The sequence below is a fragment of the Copadichromis virginalis genome, linkage group LG1 (genome assembly GCF_057382275.1).
Source record: "Copadichromis virginalis isolate Kocher_CV1m ecotype Utaka linkage group LG1, C_Virginalis_male_GT1.1, whole genome shotgun sequence".
In the NCBI taxonomy this organism is placed as follows: Eukaryota; Metazoa; Chordata; class Actinopteri; order Cichliformes; family Cichlidae; genus Copadichromis; species Copadichromis virginalis.
In genome coordinates this window covers 966,057-988,094 of record NC_140618.1, presented here as the reverse complement: position 1 = coordinate 988,094, position 22,038 = coordinate 966,057, and the positions used below count along the sequence as shown (strand labels likewise).

Sequence of the window (22,038 nt, the reverse complement as noted above, 5' to 3'; positions counted from 1 at the left end):
TTCAATAAACAAACATTTTCTTGAAATAATTTCACGGTTCGACTCTCGAGGGTTAAATATCCGTGACATCTGGAGGTGTCGTCACCCGTTACTCTGACCCGTTTCCAGTCACGCCGGCGTTTAAAATGACCACGAGCTCTTCCTGCTGCTTCCTCCAGCACGGCGTGTTTCTGTGAACATGTTGCACGAAATTACATTTAAACAGTGAAATAAATCTGCGTTTGTGCCTTTGTGCAGTTAAACTGATGTTTTATATGAGTGAATCAACTTTATTTAAAATGCTGACAGGAAGTTCCTGGTTTTGGTTTCAGGCAGTTTGACAGAGAGGAGAAATGCCTGAAATCTCAAAGGAGGTTAATGAAAAGTAATGTGATTACTCTCATGTTTTCCGTTTGAAAGACATCTGCAGCGTTTCTGAGAGTAATGGAGGAAAGTGTGATAACCGCCTTACATTCATATGCACACACTGTCCACACGTACGGGAGTCTGTAACAGAAATACTCGAGTACACAGAAGGGAGCTTGGATAGTGTGTTTGAGCAAATATACTTAGTTACTTTCTTGCCTTTTGCTGCTTCCTGATGGCGTCCTCGTTGGCGTTCCTTTCCTGGTTTTACCTGCGAGGTGTTTACGACACAGCAAAAACACAGTAAAGCCTGCTGTGATTGGCTGTTTCTGCTCGTCTCCAGATGAAGGTGGAGGGGAGGTCTGCAGCCCCGCCGTGACCGAAGGCCACGATTTTTTTCAGGTTGTAGTTGTAGTCAAATCCTCAGTTCAGTCCATGCATCGATCCAGTCCTGGCTCGGCTGCCCGCTCTGTCCAGAAGGCAGCTCCGCGGGACGTTAGCCGGCTCATCATTCTGGGACGGCTGCCCGGGGGTCCCGGATGACCTCAAGAGTTAAAAGCAAGCAGTGGGAGAGAGACGAAGGCATGGAGGAAGCTGGAGGATGGAGGGATGAAGGTATGTGGACAAAGGAAGCGAGGCAGGAGCAACGACAATGACAGCCGCATTATCCGCTTCGTTCCAGTCGGGCGGCTCTGGTACTCCAGGCTGGAGGGTGGGTGCTGTGAGGCGCTGAGTGACGGGTTACACCTGGCTGACTGATGACATCAGAGCCAATCAGCTGTGCATATTTTACTCTTCTGTGTGAATCTTTTGTTTTCCATCTTTCCCTCCATCTGTCCAGTTTGGGGGGTTTATTTTTGAAAAGAGCTGCTCATCGTTTAATTGGTTAGCACACTTTTAAATGTTAATGAAGCATCAACACCAGACTTTTACCTAAACCACTTCAAGTGAGGAAAAGGTGGCAGACGAAGGTCTAACCACAGCAACTTGTGCCACCTCCACGCCAGCTCCTGACGTGGACTTTGCAGGTGTTGGAAGAACCGAGCAGAAGACGTGAGCTGTGCTCAGCCTCAGAGGTGGGCCGAGGAGCTCGGGAGGTCACGCAGGAGCTCCTCCACATCGAGAGGAGGCAGAGTAGGGGGCTCCGGATGTGACAAGAAGCCTCCTGGAGGAGGCCCTGGGAAGTGGTCAGGAGATCAGCTCCTGGCTGAGGCTGTATGGTGTGTTCTATAACCTTTATTAAAGCAGGAAGACGCGGTGGCTGCAGATCAGGCGGTTGTATGAAGCGCTCAGGAGGAGCAGAGCTGCTTAAGTACTGGACTATTCACCAAAGCGGTGCCCACAGACGGGCCCGACCCTCGTGGCGTCCTGAAGTGGGCTTTTGTCTCGGCTGAAGCGACAGAGTAGAAACATTAACAGCAGAAGAGCAGCGGCGGGATGAGGTTTAGGGACAGCTTCCGGTGAGCGCGAGCCAGCGGAGAATCGAAGCCCTCGTCCTGCAGGTGGACCCGGTGAGCGACTCGTCAGATCTTCCATTTCACTCACCGGCTTCCCCGCCCGCTTTCCCACAGTCCTCTTCTCCTCGGCCTGATAATGACGCTTAAGAAGGTAATGGTGTAAACCCCCCTCTGTCCATATGTGTCTCTACCTCGCTCTCTGGGGAACAAAGAGGCCTTATTATACCTCCCTGTCAGCGGCGTCTCTCCGCGGTACAATCGCTGTTTTCAGCAGCGCTGCCAGCGTGGGGTAAATGGAGAGAGAGGCAGGTAGAGCGAGAACAGCGGCGTCTTTCTCCAGAGGCCGAATCCAGCGAGTTATCTACAAGTGCTTTTGAGTTTGAAATGTCTTTGTATGCAGCTTTTCTTTTTCTCAAAGCTCCAACAGGCAGTGTAATTTATTTGAGGCACTTGTTCTCACACACACACACTCACTCACACGCACTCCTTAAGTCTACAGATATCTTCTTATTGGGGAATCTTTCAATAAATCAATGTGACTTTAAACACATTTCCCAGGCGACGCCTCTGACCTGATAAGAAGTGAACTAATCTCTTTTGAGGCTGCCGGGAGAGCTTTGAACCAAATCTACTGTGCATCTATCACCAAGGTTATTTGTCAATGGCTGCTAATCCCAGGTAAATTTCCCTGGTTTTATATCAGGGTTCTCATGTCTGAAGTTTCTCGGCCTTGGGAAAATAAGAGAGCGGGCTTACAGAAAGGAGGGAACAAAAGAAATGTTATGGATTTCAACAGCAGCAGGAAGGGGAGGGCCGGGGCGCCACGCTATTTATTAATTATTCTTTACTGAGTCAGACAAAGAAATCATTTTAACCAGGATGTGCTCCGTCACAGGAACCCCCAAAATAATCAGCACTAAAAATCACAGTCACTTGTTTTTTCTTTGATGAAGAAAATAAATCCAACCTGCTGTTTCATTACTAAAGTTATAATAAAATACCTAATAATTATTATTTACTGTTGAAAAAGAATCATAATAATCAATAATAATGTTCACTGATCGATAATGTTGGTTTGTAAACAGTTATCTGGACGTTATTTCAAAGTTAAACGGGCATACTGTGGATGTTATTCTGAGCGTATCAGTGGGCAGGTGGCGGCGACCTGAGTCACATGATCATGAACCTCGTTTCAGAGATTGCAGTCTGCCCGGCACACGCGTGCCATATGACTGACGTTACCGTAGAAACTGGCGCCTTTGAGTAAACATCATTATTAACCACCGTTAATAATAATTATGATAATGTATTTTATTTATAGGCGCTTACATCGAAACAGCAAGTGAAAAACATTTAAACAATTAATGAGTTTCCATGACGACGGGCTGGCGATCACTTATAAAACTTTATCTCAAAATGCGCCTGATCAGCGCCGATAGCTCACGTGTAGTTCATTACAAAATCATCGTTATTGCAGATCTTAATGTTTCTTATGAGCAGAGAGATCAACTAAGCGTGAACTTTGACCCCAGTCTTTGGAGACATATGAATGTGTTTTACTTTGTCAGTCGGCAGCTGACGTCGTGTTTCTGGTCACGTCTTGAACCCAGCTTTTGGGAAATCGTTTTTTCACTACGAGCTCACATTCCAGGGAGTACTGCAGTACTGTAATGTCCTCGAGTAAGCCAAAAAGAGGGTGGTTAAATGAAAGAAGACTAAACTCAAACTTAAAAATCATTTTACCATGTGACTAGTTAACGGCTTCCCCCGTGAAGGAAGCCGAGCCCGTCTGCAGCACACGCTGATCCCATCGTCACCGTTGGTGGGAACTTTCTGGCTTTCTCATTTCTCGAGCCGCTGCACCTCCTCGTGTGGAAACCGACTTTTCTCCGAGCTCCTTTTTTCCTTCCCCTCCTCCGTCCCTTGAAGTCCCCCCTCCCCCCATGTGTGCAGAAGATCATGGAAAATCTCTTGCCATATCTGTCATCTGTCACGCTCTCTGATGAACAGTTTTGATCTCTCACTCCTGTGTTTATGGCCGTTGTCAAGCAGAAAGAGTCGTAGCCGTAAGTGCTTACACCAGCGTGTAAATAGTTTGACGTGTGGCTCTGTAACAAAGTTGTTGGAGTAAATAAGGAACCAAACAACCACGCACAATCGCAATTAAGTTGTATGTCTGCATTATGAAATGTTTGGAGCAGCATGATTTCTGCTCACTCCTCTGCGCTCACCACGCTGCATATCAAAAAGCCTCCCTTTGTTCCTGCTAGAGACCAAAGAGTAAATACGCTGCTTTACCCACACACACACACACGGATATAATGTGATCGCTGCTCACTTCTTCCACTGTGAGGTCATGGTGTTTGGGTCCAAGTCGGTCGGAGGATCTGCTGCTGAGCGCTTTCACAGCTCTGTGGCGTCACCTATGAAGATGTTCCTCACGTCTGATTCCTGCAGACGGATGACAGACGTCGAGCTGATTCGATTAAAACGGTCAGAGAGAGCCAAACGGAGCTCAGCGGTCACACTGACGGCTCTTTGTCCTCACTTCCTGCACTGTTAGTGGTTGACACAGCCACCGTGAGCATTTCGCGATGTCACGTCTTTTATTTTGCAATTGTGGGCTTCCTGCGTGGTTGTAGCACGCTGGCGTGTTTGGCCGCAGGTCGCGTTTGTCAGGACTCGGGGAGTTTCAGGCGGGTCGTAAATGACGTCAGAGGCATTTTTAGCGTCGTCCTGCAGGAACGTTTGGGAAAGATTCGGATTATTTTTGATGTCCGAGAAACATTTTAGGAACTGAATGAAATCAGCTGGTGTGGAACGTGTCCTTGCAGAGGTCAGAGGTTACTGGATGGATCTGCCAAAGTGTGCACGAGTGTGTGCACGTTAAATCAGAACAGAGGTTCTGTTGTTTACAGTTTTGCTCTCACAGCACTGTTTTTCATCATAAAACTATAACTTTTTTCAGCTTTGAACCAAAACAAACAGCAGCGTCTGAAGTCGCTTTGTCAATCTGGGGCGGGGCCTCGCGGTCCCGGACACAGGACAGACCTGAGACAGACGGAGAGGAATGGAGGCAGCGGTTGGGGAGGGAGAGGAGGGGTGTGGGAGTGGGGGTGAACTTGGAAAGGTTTCGTATATCATAATTATCCCGTTAAGTAACGGCAGAGCGGCCTCCCCAGGGGAATTCGTCTTAAATGGAAGATTTGCAAGGAGAACGGGTCAGAGAGAGAGAGGAGCGGCTCCGAGTCGGCAGGAAATCCTGTTTACATTTACATAATCATATCAACACTCCTTCGTCTTCATCGTCTCGCTCTCTGAGAGGAGATGAGGAAGGGCTCGGGGCCGTTTGTTGCCACCGCTCCTCTTTTTTATTTTCTTAAAGTGCAGCCAGTGCTGGCACCTCCGTCACCCCCCTCCCCTCTGCGCTCCTCCCTGTGTGAGGGGATTTCTCAGACCTCTGGCCTCCTCCCCTTGTTCGTCTCATAAATAAGGCATGGCGTGCCGGGCTGCGTGAGCCTTAATTGAGATCTGCTAAGAGCAGCGAGCAGATGTTTGTAGCAGCAACTGTTGAATCATCAGAGACCTCGGCGAGCCACGAAACATCAGCCAGGTGCTCCACTTTTTAATTTCTCACTTTTTTATCTCTTTACATCAAAAAGCTGAGTGTGTGTGTGCAGACAGAAACACGGGTTATTAGCAATGCTAAACTGCTGCAAAGCGGCTTTGTCTTCATGGAAACAAAGACGGGAGCAAAGAAATCTGGAAGAGAAGCCGGATCAGGAGGTCATGGAGGTGTAGAGACGTGTATGAACATGTCTGTCTGATTATTATTGGATGTTTGAATATTAAAAATAAAAAAGGGAGAAGGAGCAGCATGAACGACGCCTCACTTGGATCCATGATAACAGTTTGTTTAAGCCCTTTCTTAGTGTGCTTTTATTTATGTAATGTGAGTTTATGATTAAAGACACATATTCCTTTATTCTGTACAGCTGTGAGCACAAAACGGGAACGCTGCATTAACCTGCAGCTGTGGGAAAAACAGGCCTCAAGAAATGTGCAATGAAGAGCAGGTGGGAGCTCAGTAATCCAGGATATGGTTGTAATCCTAGTTTAATCTAACTCCTATTAATCTGGTTATTTCCTAATAAATAAATAAAAAATTGTGATTCCATGCAGACAAACATCTGAGGATTCTGATTTTCTCAGGAAAGCAGTGATTTAAAGACCAACAAAGCCCACATTCAGAGCAGGGAGGCACTAAAACCTGCGGTTTCTCTGTCCTCTTGACGCTCCATAGAGGTCCCAGCATGCCATGGGAGTGCTGGGAACGCCACGACTTTATTTATACAGCAAGAAACAGAAACAAGAACAGGACAGGACGGAAAGAGGGCTCACCCAAAGCCCCCCTCTAACTCATTAGGCAGGCTAAAGCTCCTATTGCGTCCAACCGTCCATCTGACTTCTATTTAAGCAGATGAATTACAAAGAACTTTCAGAGTAATCTGAGTATTCTGGGATCGTTACTCTGTGACGCGTACCTGTGGACCTTCCGTTTTCTTTCCCTCCAGTGTTTAATGGCAGATCTGATTTTCTGATCTCAGTTTTTACACACCACAGCAGAGCACTGCTGCCCTATATATGCTTACTGGCCTATATACTATTGTCCCATTTGCTGCTTCGCTTTGTGCCGGTGATCCACATACATCCTCCATAGTGTGTCATCTCTCTCCTTCTTTGCTTTGGGGTTCGCTGGCACATCAGCAGACTCCTGCTCCCTTCCCATCTCCCATCTGGCTTCATGCCACACCGAATTAGTAACCAGATATGTCACCGCCACTGAGCTGCTGCCGAAAACACTGTCCACTTCTGGGAGGGCCACGGCTTGCAGATTAGCGCCTACAATTAATACAGTGGACTCTCGGGGAGGCTGTCTGCTGTTTGGGGCTCTGCTAAACGAGGAGAGGCGAGATGTTTGCGGCACGATGAGACGGCTCAGAGACGTGGAAACGCTCAGTCATATTCTAACTCTGAAGGTCACGAAGCATCATTGACGCTGCACAGAGTATCGTTTCACGCAGGGGCCGAAAATCAGGCTGGGTCCTCCATATGGCCATATATCCACGTACACCCGTCTATCTGTGGCTGTTCTGTAGGCGGCGTCACGAACAGACTGATTAAAGTGCACAGTGTGTCGGCGTGGATGCTTCGCAGAAACAGGAAGTTTACCAGATATCTGTATCTGAGAGTCGCTGGTCTGCCGCTGCTTCTGATTGGCTAATTGGGTGATTCGTTTACTGCTTTGTCTCCATTTGTGAAGAGACTACAGGTATCCTCTAGTGTACTCACAGCTGTCAGCTGTGATAATGGTGTTAATGGTGACAATGACGAGGGTGACGATGATGATGATGGCAGACCCCGCTATCTCAGGCAGATTTTACTGAAGGTGATGTGAGAGGAACAGGTTAAAGCACCAGAATCACTCAGAGCTCGACCCTCAGACCTCCACTTCTTCTTCTTCTATGTTTAGTTAGGAAAGTAGGGCTGAGACTTCAGTGTGAGTGTGGGCGGGGCTTAAACCCTGATGTTATGGAAGGATATTGTCTTATTCTCTTGAATGACACCACCTTAATTTCTTCATTGAGTTCTTTTCTACTTTATTACTCGTGTTTCTCATCTTGGCTGCAAGAAAACTTCCGATACTGTAAATCGCATTTTATCTTAGCTTGCGTTTGTCGTCATCTTCTTCTAGCATAAGTAAAAGTCCTGTGATATGCCTGCAGTTTGTTTGTTAGTGGGTGGATCAGAAGGCAGAGGAAACCCCAACGCTGGGCTTTAATCGAAGTCAAAGCAGCATCGTGCAGCAGCTCGGCCTCCAGCCTCGGCGTGGGTAAGCTCGGTGTCGGTGTTTGGCGATGAGCTCGGCCGTCCGTGTTGCTGAAACAAGTGAAAGGATCTCCTTCCAGTTTATACACTCAGCTCGAGGTTTTCTCGGCGCTCCGCAGCCTTTCTGCACATTCCTGCACCATTATGTGACACTGTCGCTGAATAAAAGGCCGTATTATGTTGCAGCCCCCCCCCCCCCGTAAAAGGGCAGAAGTGGACCGGGTTTTTATCTGCTGAACGAATCAATCAGGATTATGTCAGCTGAAAGGAATCACAGACTGCAGTCTCCAGGCCTGTCTCGGTGTGTGTGGCAGCAGGGATGTGTGATGGAGGACAGCACTTGTTGGATGCTAACATGCTCCGCGTGGTGACAGAGATGTTATTCGAGGGCTAAAAAGCAAGAGTTTTTTTCTATTTATGTATTTCCCCACCCGCCGCCTCCACCGGCCCTCTCTCCTCCTCTATGGGAGGATTGGAAGGGCACTAATTATCATTTCAGCAGAAATGATTAGGAGATCAAACAGGGATCGAATGCCATTTCCTTCCATTAATGCCGGGGGTTTAGAGTGCCTGTCAGGGCTCGGCTTGTCCTGCAGGGAGGAAAAATAACAGGGGAGGATGGAGGAGGGGGCGAGGGGTGGACGGGACAGGGTAGAGGTTTGGTAACGGAGAGACGACAGCTGCTCAGATAAAGACGTTTAAAGCGGGGCACATTTATTTTTCCCAGAGAGCCAGAGGCCGCAGTACTGCCCCGAACAGCAGGTGTCGCCACGCAGCCCGAGCCGCAGATAGGCAGGGAGAAGAAGCCAGAATCAGAAGAAGGTTCATTTAGTTTTTGCACAAATCTCGTCTTCAGGCTGAGGCAGCACGTCCGTCTGTGTAACCTGTGACTCTCGGAGCTTCGGCACTGATACGGCACTAAACGATCGGACGCTCACGTCTGTCCACCAGCAGGTGCACGACTGGTGGCAACAAGTTTTTATACTTATTGTATCTACTTTGCTTTGGTTTTATGTGATTGAAGAAGTTTGTGTGCAGCTCTGTGATGTGATTCAAACCACACCACCCAATCAGGAAGCAGCGTGAGCTCCTGTGCGTCCTGCAGGAAGTCCTCGCTGCCAAAGAGACGACACCGATGCATCTATGTTGATTCTGTTTATGTCTCACATCTGACCTGCACACTGAAAGAAAGTGGTAACCACGGCAACCAATAAAACCTTAAGTTTGACTTTTGAAAACTAAACCGAACAAAAGTCGAACGACCGTCAGAACCGACGCTGCAACATGTTTAACACGTGCATTTGTGCCGCTGCAGCCTTTCGCACCGTTAACAGTCATTACCTGGAGGTTGGTGATTGGCAGCTATGTGTCTGCAGGGCATCGGCCGGGAGCACGGATGGTGCTGCGGAGTGAACACAGCGACCACGCCGACACGGTTAAACTCAGCCCACGAAGTTGTGACGCCGACATGCTGCCAAACTAAGTTTCCATTAAAAGCGCGATCGAGCGAGGCTGGCGGTAGATGAGCGGATGGAGAGCGTGCACGAGGCTGCGACGGTTCGTGCACGTCAGATGAGAGAAATGTCAAAGAGAATGTGAGAGATGACCTCTGCGCTCATCGCCCATTAATGACCCTGCAGCTCCCAGCTTCATTTTCCCTCTCATCAAAAACATTCAAAAAAACATTTCCTCCTGTCTGCAGCAGTCATTTCCCCCGCATTGTATTTATGTATTGGAAAAAAAGGTAATAGATCAAGCACATTCCATTATTCTCTTATAAGATCATTAGCAAATATAATTAGATATGAAAGAAAGTAATTTGGAGAGAAGAGGAGAGAAAAGCGCTATCAGGCAGAGAAGACAGATTGTAGCATCAGAGTGTTTGGGCTTAAATTGCTCAGCGGAGGTATTATCACGCCGGCAATCTTTTAGCCTCAGAAACAGTTTTGGAGACAGACAGCGAAAGATAGAAAGAGGCCACTAACGCTCACTTCATTGTGCCCCCCCCCCAACACACACACACAACTGCAATCATGCCTTCCTCCATCTTCACTCCTCCTCCTCTGGATCCCTCCATCCTGTCAGCTCAGAGTTTGAGTGAGTTTATAAAAAGAAAACAAGCTGCCATGGAGTCATCACCTAATCACCCCCCCCCCCCAAGCTCTGGCTTTAAATCGCAGGAACAACAGAAATTGCCTTGAAGTCGCTCGATGAGGAACCTTCTCGCTGCGCCCGCGCACGAGCCGGCGTCACTCTTTGTTGCACCTCAACGCCACGCTCTGTTTGTCTAATAAGGATCAGAGCGCAGCACAACAAGCTGCCGCCACTTCTCCTCACCCGCCTCCTTCTTCTTCTTCTGCTTCTTTAGTAGTGCTTTGAGGGATCGGGGGAAGGAGGGGGAGGAAGGTGGGAAGGGTGAAGAGGAGGGGTGGCGGTGTGGATTTTTCTAGTCTTTTGTGCGAATCACAGGGAATGGTAACTATAAACATCCTGTATTCATTAAAACCATCTAAAAATACAATTTTGGAGGCAGAGGGGGGCGCGGGCTGCGCTCACTTCCTGCGCCGCTCCTCCTCGGTGTATACAAGCCTGCTGCTGCTCATATTTACATATTTAGAAATGCCGGGCTGTACAATGAGGCGCGCCGCTGCCAACGATAACACTCTTTGCCGCTTTGAGGCCGGAAGCCTGCGACAGGGAACAAAGAGCCACCGCCAACATCGCATGCACACGCGCAGGTCACCTGTCCGAACACGCCCCAGTGTGCCAAGCCCATTTCTTCCTGCTCAGCTCTCGCAGGGCGACTTTGCACAGTTCAGAATAAGCCTTCTTTCTGTGACACTCACAGGCGGGCTGGTCGCTGTCAGGCCCGCTCAGGGTCAAAAAAACACGATCCAGAGCCGCTTCTGCAAGGCCTGGAGCTCATGTTCTCTCTGGAATCAGCCGTTTTAGCTCCTCCTCCTGAAAGCCAGCTTTCTTCTGATTGGCTGAGCGCTGTGGGTGTTGAATAACACCTGTCCTACATGGGATCCCGCCTCCTCCACGGCGTGGACGTGAACATGAGTACGAGAGCTCGGACGAATTATTGCATTAACTGTGAGGCTGACATGAAAATGTTTCATCTTCAGTGTGACGCAGCTGCGTGACCTTTATTCCTTTTTCACTTTTTCCCACTAAAGCAAAGAGAAATGTAAATGCTCTGAGCTCAAACAGACAAGCAGCCGCGTGTGTGTGAGTGTTTCTTTGTGAGAGTGCGTGTTTGTGTCTGCATGCGTGTGCATGTGCGTGTCTGGTCCCCACAAGTTTGAAGACATTTTTGAAAATGTGTTTTCAGTGACAGGCTTACAGGCGGGTCAGGGGCCCGGGAAGCATTAAGTCAGATTTCAGATATGAATACCTGACATGCGTGTGTCTCTGTGAGTGTGCGTGTGTGTGCATAAGTATGCGTGTGGTATTTTTGCAGGCTGATGTTAACGTCAGGTGATGCCTCTGAGACGACACACACTCGTCCGCACGCACACACACCCACGCCGGCGTGTACTCCCCGACACATGCTCAGTGCAGCACCGTGCCGTTGCCCCCCCCCCCCCCCCCCATTTATCCATTCTGTTAAGCATGACACATGTATTAACAGTAGATGGATCCTGGAGCTGTGTGTCCTCACACCATATGTTGAGCTTTCCCAGATCCTCTCCCGCCGGTGCCGCCTCATGGCGTGCCACAAGAGGGCGCTGTGGTGGCTCGGGCCGACGTATAGATTGTGTGTGATGTTTGTGGGGCGGGCGCAGGGCTGTGTGCGAGGTGCGCTGGCCCACAGACGGCAGACTGTCTGAAGGAAACAAACAGATAAGACTCGCATTCATGTGAGAGATGAATGCCGGGCAGGTTTCTGTGTCTGTGAGGTGCATCTGCCATCTACCCGAATGGGAAATTAAAAAGTGTGAAGGGAAGTTATGCTAAATCTATAAAGTTGGCCGGGAAAGCGCTCCCCCCTCGCAGCGGCAGTTGTTTGGGGAGAAGGAGCAGCGTGCTTAAATAATAACATTCCAGGTGGCTTAGTTAATGAACAGTGAAAATCAAATATGGAGCCTAATCTGGAGCTCGTTACAGGAAGTTTCTTTACAGGGAAGTCAAAGGCAGGAAGTGCCCTTGGGGACAGACTAAACACTTTTTGAAGCTTGAAAACAAGGAAACTTTATTTTGGGTTCGTTTTAGAGGTGTGGGCTGTTCTCACAGCAGACCTGGCACCCACAGTCGGAGCTCGGATCCTCTCGTTGGGATCGCATTTAATGTCTCGTGTGTTTAATGTCCATGCTGCGACTGGAGCTCTGCTCGCTCATCTGAGCACTTCAGCATCTCATTTCCTGGTCTTAGATCGCCATCGTGTGGCTGCAGGTGGGTATGACACCAGTGAGGAGCCATGATCCGGGTCTTTCCCTGGCTCAGGAGGGGCCACTGGGAGGTGAAGGCTCGACTCACAGCCCCTCTAATCATGTGATCACTAAGCAGCCAGTCAGAAGCAGCAGTGTAAGCTCACATTTGTCTGCTGCAGGTGTTAACAGGACCTCTGTTACTTTGTCTTCAACATTAAATGAGTCCCGTACTTTTATTTTTAGACATTGGTTTGCTCAGTATCACGCTGCTGTCCTGCACAGCAAAAATGAGACCATTTGGCCCACAACTGGGTAGACACATGAAACCCCCCTCCCCCCCACCAGTGTTGTGTTTTTTTTACAGAATGAACCTTTCACAGCGTGAGCGCACACACAAGAATGAGTGTTGTGTTTTTGCAGGCACATAAAAGTACGGTTCAAAGAGTGTAGAAAAAAACAAGCAGCTGAAATTATTTGTGAGGTTTTAAAAACAGTGAAAAATCAAATAAAATGTGCAGACAATACCTTTGGTGTCAGTCTTTGTTCGTTCTGAGGAGATGTCGCTTCGTGTGTTTAATGACGCGAGGTCCACGTGACCGAGAGTGAACACAAACCCACACAGTCGACCAGAAATCATCTGAAACTGAAGCTGAGCTGAAAAGAAAGCGAAGTCTGTGTTAGAGCAGATGCTGATTCCTGCATATGTGATGTGTGAGTAAACTCATCTTCAGCAGCGTGTAACTAAAGCTGTCACCACCAGGGGGCAGTGTTTCACAGCAGTACTACACAGTGTGTTTGCTGATGTTGGTAAACAGACTGTACTCAGCAGGATTTATATAAAAGAAAGAAATGAGAACCTGCATGAAGATCAGTCCAGTGGTTTTGGCCTCTTTCAGCATCCTTACACTCTGTGATGTGTACTTGTTGGAGTTTGTGCTGCCGTCTCTGTAGAAACAGACACGTGTCACGTCCGTGAGCGTTTATACATGATGTATAATCTTCTTTCTGGCTCACAATGACTTAATATGATTCATGAGAGGCACGTCTGAGAGATTACAGGCCAACAAGTCATGAACAGTAGTTGAACACGGTTAAGTCTCTTTGCCACGCAGGGCAGCAGCACCAGGTTCCACAGTAGGTGTCCCATACGTGTCGTTCTTTGCCGTGGTTGGACGTGTAGATGGGTGAGCTGCAGAAGCGAAGCGGGGCGCCGTCGGCCGCGGCGCAGAGCAGACGTGTACGTGTGACGGTTCTGTTTGGTTGCAGTTGTAACGCGGAGCGGGGAAGCACGTGAAGTGAGTTTGCTGGGCTCTCCTCCCGCCGCGCAGACAGTCTGAGAGTTATTACTGGCTGCTGAATCTAAGAGATGTTTTATCATGTTATTAGCTCTTTATTTTCCCTCTGTTACGCTGGCACTTCCTTTCATTTTCATATCCATTTCCATACTTGTGAAAGCACAGCTCAAATAAAGCCGTGTTTTAATTTGGTTTTGTCAGATTCATAACGCCACTTTAAAAGAACATGACATGCAAATGTGCTCAGCGGTGTTTTATTGCAAAATAATTTTCAAAGAAGTTGCTGAGGGAATGAAAGTGTGCAAAACCGGGAGGGGGGGGGCTTGTATTATTTAGTGGCCTCTGCTGTGGGACCTAATTACAGTTATGCATTTCTTACTGTATCACAGAGACATAAAACTTTTTTTATTGCAATTACTCACTTCGCTTCTCGCCACTGTCACACTTCCCGTCGCACTTATTGAGCTGGGCGCTGGGCGTGAAAGGCCTGCGCTGCCGGGACTCAAACGTGTTGGCGCCCAATCTCGAAGACATCGTCCCAAACCCCCAAAATGACAAAAAAAAGCAGCGCGAGGAGGAAACAAACAGCCGATTGGTCGACCCACCGACCTCGCTCATGCTTCAGCCTCACAGGAAGCAGAAAGGCAGAAAAGAAGGTGATGCGTCTGTTTTACATCTTAATGAGGCCGAATCTTTCCGAGCAACTGCGCCGTTCATGTATCAACAGTGCGCGAGAGCCGGGGAGCGAAAATCTTTCAGAACTTCAGTACTGAAAAGAAAAAAGATTAAATTGATACCCACGTGTTTGTTTATTGGACAGAATGACACTAACAGGGTCACTGTCCTGCCTGCTGCACGTTTCCCATAAAACAGCTGAAACTGCCTCACATGCTGCTCAGTCCAGCTCACATTCATCATGTACAAGGACCTGCATTCACACACGCACACCAGAAAACTTTCAGTTGTCCAATCTGAGCATCCTGACTGATGAATACTGTGTGTGCGTGAGACAGTGATCATGTGACGTCCTGCCTGACAGCTGCTCACGTGCACAGAGCTCACAGGATCAAGACCACGTGTTGTTTTTATAGATGGAGGCTCAAAATGAATGTGTGGAGCTCTTTGCACGGTTCTTATCCAGGACAGATCCTCAGATCCTACTGGGTCAAAGGTCAGACTGAACCATGACCTTTGACCCAGTAACACAAATGTTCCATCAAAGCAGATCTGGATGAGTTTTTAATAAAGAACAGATGTTTCCATGGAGACCGTGTGGTGATGCGCTTTCAGGGACATTTTTAATAATTGTTCTAAATTTATTCTGAAGGTGTGAACAATGTACTAAAATCATTGAGGGAAAATGAATCCTGCACAAAGTAACATCCACCTGATCCAGTGCATAGACTCAGCCCCACCCTGCTCCTTCAGTTCATCCAGCTTCAGCTTCCAGACTGATATAAAATGGACAACAACAGAATATAAACACTACAAATTATTATCATATTCTTTGTTCTTATAACTCTGTAAGTGTACGTCCACACGTCCATCTTTGTGTGGCCTCAGCGACCAGCTGACCGCCGTGCGGACGTCACTGTTAGTTACACACCATGATGTTTGTCCATGTGCGTGTGTGTGTGTGAGTGTGTATTCATATCTTTGTGGGGACCACAAATTGGAAGTTTATAATAATTGTGGGGACCAGCAGCCCTTATGGGGACACAATCCAGGTCCCCATAAGTTTGAAGACATTTTTGAGACTCAAAACGTGGTTTTATTGTCAGGGTTACAGCTGGGGTTACAGCTGGGGTTAGGGTTGGGGTTACAGCTGGGGTTACAGCTGGGGTTACAGCTGGGGTTAGGGTTGGGGTTACAGCTGGGGTTAGGGTTGGGGTTACAGCTGGGGTTACAGCTGGGGTTACAGCTGGGGTTAGGGTTGGGGTTACAGCTGGGGTTAGGGTTGGGGTTACAGCTGGGGTTACAGCTGGGGTCAGGCATTCATTTCTGATGGTTGGGATAGGGGGCCAGGGAAAGCATTATGTCCCCACAAACATATGAAACCACATTGTGTGTGTGTGTGTGCGGGTCCGTGGTGCTAACCTGCCTCTTGTTCTCTCATTGGCCGTAGTGCATCTGTGGGTAGGAGAGGAGGACCAGCCCATGACCCATGACCCCACGCTGACCCTCGACCCCAACCATCTTAACAGCGACCTTAACAACCACCCTAACAACCATAATGTAGGCGACGCCCACGCTGTAAACAAAGAGTAATGGCCGCGCCAGAGCGAGCGGACGCTGGTGAGGATGGAGGCGGTGATGAAGAGGATGAAGGTTAACGAAGGACACACTATATCAGAGACTTTATTTAAGATGAGAAAACACAAACTACCGTCAGAGCGGCGCCACGTGGACCTAATGACTCTCACAGCCTCCCGGACACTAAAGCAGTGGACTTCCTGTTTGTCTCTGGCGCTCTGAGCGCCCTCCCCACCCCCCGACCCCGTCTTCTCTTCTTCTTCTCCTTCTTTGTTTTCTTTGGATGAAACTACCTGTTAGCACTTCCTGTAAGTGTCCCTGAAACATTCCTCAGCTTAGAGACGCTGTGTCCTTTTTTAAGGTGTAAACTTTAAATCTGCACATTCCCGCCATGCAGAGGACTGGCTGCCCGCAGGCCACGCCTCCCGGCGACGGTGGCACGAAGATGATGCGCGCGTACAGGTTCAGCCCCTCCCTCTGCCTCCGTCTGTTTTTCTGTACCGTACTGTTGTCGCCGCCGCCGCCGCCTCGAGAGAGCGACGGCAAGAGGCAACAGTTTGAGAAGCGGGCGGCGTTTTCAAACGCCGCGTCCTGTGGAGCTGCGGCCGTGTGTAAAATACTGCCACCATCTTTGTTGCACAGTGTTACCGACTACTGAAGACGACGCTTCGATGTATTTACTTTACGAGGAAAAAAAGAAAACTGGAAAAATGCTTATTGTGTATAGCCTTAGAAACACGTCCCCGTTACTGCTTCAAAGCTCCGTAGCTGTGCTCGACCGTAGGCCGTAGGGTTGATTTTCTTTGGATTTTCATATGTACTGTACATGAATAATGCCTTGTCCATTTACCGATGAGAAAAAAAGAGGAAAAAGATGACAATCGTCTCCTGTGCTGCAGACATATTTGCCCCGCCCCCTCCCCGTATATACAGAATCATTATGCATAGAGGGACTCGTCCTTTCTTCTTTCTTTGATTCGTTTCGATCTCCCGAGTATTTTGCACTGTGACAGTATTATAAATCCAACCTATACAGTACAAACTAGCTAACTAAATGAAGGTGTGTGTTTGTGTGTCCCTTGGCATTGTGAAATGTTTCTACGTCATTTTTTGTGAACCCAGAGAAAAGTCTAAAGCGGTATGTACAGTCCAACTATAAGACTTCTTTTTTAGTTTACTGTTTGTGGCTTCTTTTGTATGCTGACCCCTGACCCCTCCCCGACCCTCAGCGTAGGCCTGCTGCTGCTTGAGCCCGGCTGATCGTTCTCTGCAGTATATCCTCCCGTTTTTGTTTCTTTGATTTACGTAGATGGCAGTAATCTTTGAAAACAGAGGATTCGAAATCAAACTAGTGAGACGCGAGGAGGAAATGCTCGAGGCGCTTCGGAAGCGACCTCCGACCTTGCTCTCTGTTTTCCAGCCGTGTAAAGATTCATCTCTGAACCAGCTCCGATGATCATTCCACCCCACGTATGATGTACAAACCTGTCTTGTGAGCTCCACACTTTTCTGTTTGCTGTATCCTCATGGCAGATGCTTCGTTTTGTAACTACTGAACTGTACTTATAATAAAAATAAAATGTATTCCAACTAAAAAAGGATTGTCACAGAGCACCCGCCTGCTTCCTGTTTCACTTTCTTCTTCTTTCCTTTGGGTTTGTCGCTGTGGTGTCACCCCTCCGTCAGCTGATGTTCCACACCTGAGTGAAACGTTCAGCTTTCAGGAAGCTTCTTCGTTATTTTTCAGGGCTGAAAACACTGAACCCAGATCAGTTCTTCACCGCCTGCAGGAGCGCTGAAGCTGTTCTCTGAGCATCGGTGTGACGATTCACGTCTGAAGCAGAGCAACCAGCATGTTTGATCTGGTTCTGATAATTCACTGCAGGATACGTGACAGAGTGCACGCTGGGTAAAGTTCGGAGGCGCCGTGTGGACAGGTGTCTGCTCAGGACAGGTGAGAGCAGAACGCTCTCCTTTTTACCTACGTTTAATACCAAGGCCAGCTTCTAGCTTCAGGGTCAAAATCATTTTCTAATAAAGTTATTTTATTAACATTAACACAGCATCAGAGGTCACATGTCACAGTTTGGACCGGGTCGCAGCTGACCTCTGCAGGTGGCTTCATTACAAATATCAACATCATACCACAAAAACCAAAGACGCCGCGAGAGCCTCACTGAGAGCGTGCACACAGATTTATGAGGAAACCGTGACTGGCCTCTCACAAAGGAAGTAGTCAGGAAGTGTTACAGGAAATCAGGACGCTAACATGGTGCTGGTTAGTTACCCATGAAGGCGTCCTTTAAGAAAGAAACGTCGGGTCCTCGAGCTGCTAGAGCCGACACGCCTGCCCTTCAGGTTTGTGTTGACCCAGACTTGGGCCTGTCAGAGCAGGTGAAACTCCGCTCAGACCAATCCAGGTGTGTCACCTCTGGAGCTGAGGAGGGGCGGCTGTTCAGACAGTCAAAACTCCAGTTCGCTAAACCTCTAACCAGAGAATGGTAAATGGTAAATGGCCTGCATTTGTATAGCGCTTTTCTAGTCCCTAAGGACCCCAAAGCGCTTCACACTACATTCAGTCATTCACACATTCACACACTGGCGATGGCAGCTACATTGTAGCCACAGCTGCCCTGGGGCGCACTGACCGGCTGATGGAGTAAAAATCCACAGAAACGCAGTTCGTCCTGCATCCACTCGCACTTCACCTGCTCCATGAAGCTCCAGGAGAACGATCCAGGCGCTCCATCATGTGACCGATCAGATTATTGATCCAAGATGATCAGCTCCGCTCATAGTTCTAACAAATATTCATCATCTCAGAGATGATCCGAAGCAACGCCTCACAGCACTTTTAAAGAGATCAAAGCTCCCACGCCTGTTCCCAATAAAGCCACACACACACACACGTGCGCACACACACAGTGAAAACAAGTAATTTCCTGATAGCTCTCATATCCAGCTGTGAGTGTGTCTGATTAAAGAACACATTAGGCCATCTGTGTGTGAGAGAGCGAGCTTTCCCTCTCATTTAACTGCCTCTCTTCCTTCAGATTTTTTGCATTTTCGCTGCCGTGTGTGTGTGTTGTGTGATGACGCTGTGCAGTTGTGGCAGTGTGTGGTTGGTCACCGGGCAGATGGTGGCCTGCAGATGAACTGTCGTCTCAGCCTGTAATTTCCCTCTGTTTCCACCACATTAATGCCGAGGCTTCACGGTGCCGCGCTGCACTTTCACCACCAGAGGGCGCCACAGACCAGCTGTTGGGACAAGCCGGCCGTTTCTGCACATGCTCTGTGGACTGGCACACTTCGGTGTGGTGCTGTCCTTTCTGGTACCTTTAAAATGAGCTCTCGCTCTGTTGGTGCAAGTTGTCCATCAGGATCTCTGAGTATGAGAAACAGAAGACAAAGAACGCATTCATGTTAAAGGTTTTTTTGTTGTCTTTTTTAATTCATCAGAAATTTGTGAACACTAACATCTGTCCGACGTTTGCTTCTCCTTCCTGTAAATAAGAGTCGTCAAACAGAAAAGCGCTATATAAATGCAATCCATTATTGTTATTATATGGCCTGCAAAGCCGAAGCGGCACACTGGAAGGTCCAAATCCGGCCCACTGGGCAGCTCTGTAGAGCATGCACCTGAGCTGAACGTTTAACCTGAGACGGCCCAGGTCTGGCGGCTGGACACGCTGGAGAGCCAAGGTTAAATCTGAAGCGTTTTATGACTGAACGGAGGAAAACACGGTGGCCACTGCTGTTCATGCTTTGTAGGTGAAGGTGTATTAGTCTATGATCACCTGGTGCTGGTGTGCTGAATAGGTGCTTCCTCCAACTTGATGAAGACAAACAGAGGTGCAGACGTGCAGGTTGTTGAGCGTGCCGCTGCGAGGCTTCCTGTTACCTCCAGAGTTCACGTTAAGATTCTGGCTTTGACTTTGAAGCATGGACGAGCACCGGCCTACAGCTGTGAACCTCTGCCTCCACTCAGCAAGTGCCCGAGGTCATGTGACCCGGGTCTCAGTCTGTTTCCTGTTTGAAGGTTTCAGAGTGACATGCTGATGTGGCGTCTTTACTTTACAATAAAGCTTCTTCCTAATGTGAGCTGGTGCTGTGACACTGAACTGTTTTCACCGCTGTGCAGAAACAGGACCACCGCCAGACTCTGCAGATGCGAGCGGTCAGTAAGACCAGAAAACAGATCAGTATGCACCGCGTTCATACATTTTAAGACTGACCTCTGTGGGGTAAAGATAAGAACACCTGTCAAAGGTAAATACTAGCAGTGCAACGATATTCGTATCAACATTGAACCGTTCGATACAGTGCTTTCGGTTCGGTACGCATATGTATCGAACAATACAAAATTTTTAATTTATTTTATCAACTTTCCTTCTGACGATGCTGTCTGTGTTGAGCGCTCAGTGGATCTGCGCTCAACAGTGCAGCCTAAGCGGAGTAGTCGAACACAGATTCACTGAGCGCAGGACAAGCTAGCAGACAGAAGTTAAGCTCGTTGCAACAGGCAAATTGAACCTCCCCCACCCTCATTCAGATCTGGCATTTGGAACTATTTTGGTTTTCATGTGACGTATGACCCTGAAGGTAAGCGAGTCATGGATTAAAGTAAAACAGTATGTCGGATGTGCCACGCAATGCTCAATTACATGGGTGGGAACTAGTGTGTTAGCGCAGTTAGCTCGTTAACGGAGATTTGCCGTGTTGTGGCGTTAACGTCATTTCAGATTAACGCTGACAGCACTAGTGGGAACACAACGAATATGACTGCACATTTACGCCGACATCATCCTCGTGCAAAGACAAGTGGAAGCAGACAAAAACAACAAGCACGCATGCTACAAACTTTACCCGAGTCATTTAGACAGCCGTTAGCACAGGATTCTCCTTATGGGGACCTGATATGTTTAATATGCTGCTGAGAATATAGCCCAGAAGAAGCGTATAGTAGAGCTTTTATTTTGAAAGAGACATTTCTCTGTAATAAACTCTCTTTTCCAAAGATGAGGGATTCCTCTATCAGATAGATTTATTATTTTATTACTTTGTTGTTTCAGCAACATTAAATTTAAAAACTGTACTTTTGAGTTAAAATATATATTTATAATTTTAATAAATGACAAATTAAAAAAGCATGAACATTTTTTTTGTATCGAAAAAATATCGAACCTGACACCAAAGTATCGAATCGAACCGTGAATTTTGTGTATCGTTGCACCCCTAGTAAATACCTCAGAGAGCAGAAGCTGAACAGCCTCCGAGGCTTAAAGGAAACATGTGAACTGCTCATGTGATTGTTGGGTATTATTGTAGGGTCTACCTGCAGCACTGTGAGGTGACTGTTGTTGTGATTTGGTGCTGTATAAGTAAAATTGAATTGAATAACAGAACGTTCAAAATTTCTCCTGTAATAAACACATTCGCGCACGTTGAAGCCACACAGCCCGCCAAAGCACGGCGGTTTAGCTGTAGCGCAAAACCTCGTTCCTCAGAGTTCTGCTTACACAAACGTGCATTCTTTTATTTAAATAAATGAATTTTTGCTTAAGAACAAAAGAATGTCAGTGCGGTTCAGCTGATTTCCCTTCTGATGATTTCCTCAGCAGAATTTTGAGATTTCAGGGCTCTGAGAATTTTAATCACAGTTCTGTTTCCAAAAAGTGACCAGCAGACAATCAATGAAGAAAAATAAGGGGATGATTTTAAGCAGGACTTAAATGCTAATGTGACAGTGCATCCTCCTGCTTCCTGCCCAGCATCTGTGTGTGTGTGTGTGTACTGTGGCCTCCCTCCCTCGCTCTCCTCAGCTCTTATGAATCGATGATCATGTGGTGTAAGGGAGATAGATGGCCCCCAGCTCCATCGTGTCTCCTCTAATTGTAAAATATTAGTTACATTAGACTCTGGCCCATGATTAATGGAACTTATTTGGAAGGTGGACTCTCTCTCTCTCTCACACACACACACTTTCTTCCTCGCTCTCTTCCTGAAAGAATTGAGTGATTTCACTTAAAGTGGACAAATAGGCTTCCCTCTGCAGGAAAGAGAAGAAGAGGAGGAAGATGAAGCAGAGGAAATGACGGAGGGAGATAAGAGCGAGGGAAGAGCTTAGAGGGGGTAAATAAGAGCTCCACTTGGGGAGGGGTGGGGGGTTTAAGCTTCTGCATGTATAATTCTGTTCGCAGGATCAGACGATGAAGAGCTCATCGTGTTTACAAGCTGATCGCTGTGAAAAAGTATTTTAGTCTGCACTGACGCTACCTGCCCCCAGAATATCCACACAAAGAGCTCGAGATGACTTCACAACCGTGTGCGCGCACACACACACACACACACACACACACTCATGTAGTAAATCCTACATGCAAGGAGACGCCTTGAAATGCAACCTATAAATACCACAGACTGTAT

At 47.8% G+C, this 22,038-nt stretch overlaps 1 protein-coding gene and 1 long non-coding RNA gene across 4 annotated transcripts in view; one reads left to right on the top strand and one right to left on the bottom strand.

The window, feature by feature from the left end:
- Window positions 1-19,624, bottom strand: part of LOC146718038 (uncharacterized) — a 33,495-nt gene extending 13,871 nt beyond the window's left edge. The window contains exons 1-4 of the long non-coding RNA XR_014921531.1: window positions 19,410-19,624; window positions 18,743-18,997; window positions 12,922-13,009; window positions 12,590-12,718 (exon numbers count right to left, since the gene is read on the bottom strand). This is a non-coding gene — a long non-coding RNA (uncharacterized LOC146718038). The remainder of the gene's footprint in view (window positions 1-12,589; window positions 12,719-12,921; window positions 13,010-18,742; window positions 18,998-19,409) is intronic.
- The window catches only part of znf536 (zinc finger protein 536), a 200,897-nt gene that overhangs the window by 161,561 nt on the left and 17,298 nt on the right, over window positions 1-22,038 (top strand). The window contains exon 7 of one of the 3 annotated variants that reach the window (XM_085464396.1): window positions 15,485-17,219. The exons of the other annotated variants lie outside the window; for them this stretch is intronic. Coding sequence (XP_085320522.1) covers window positions 15,485-15,627 — 143 coding nt within the window. The 3' untranslated portion in view covers window positions 15,628-17,219. Of the gene's footprint in view, window positions 1-15,484; window positions 17,220-22,038 lie in introns of those variants that run through there. 3 annotated transcript variants of the gene reach the window in all.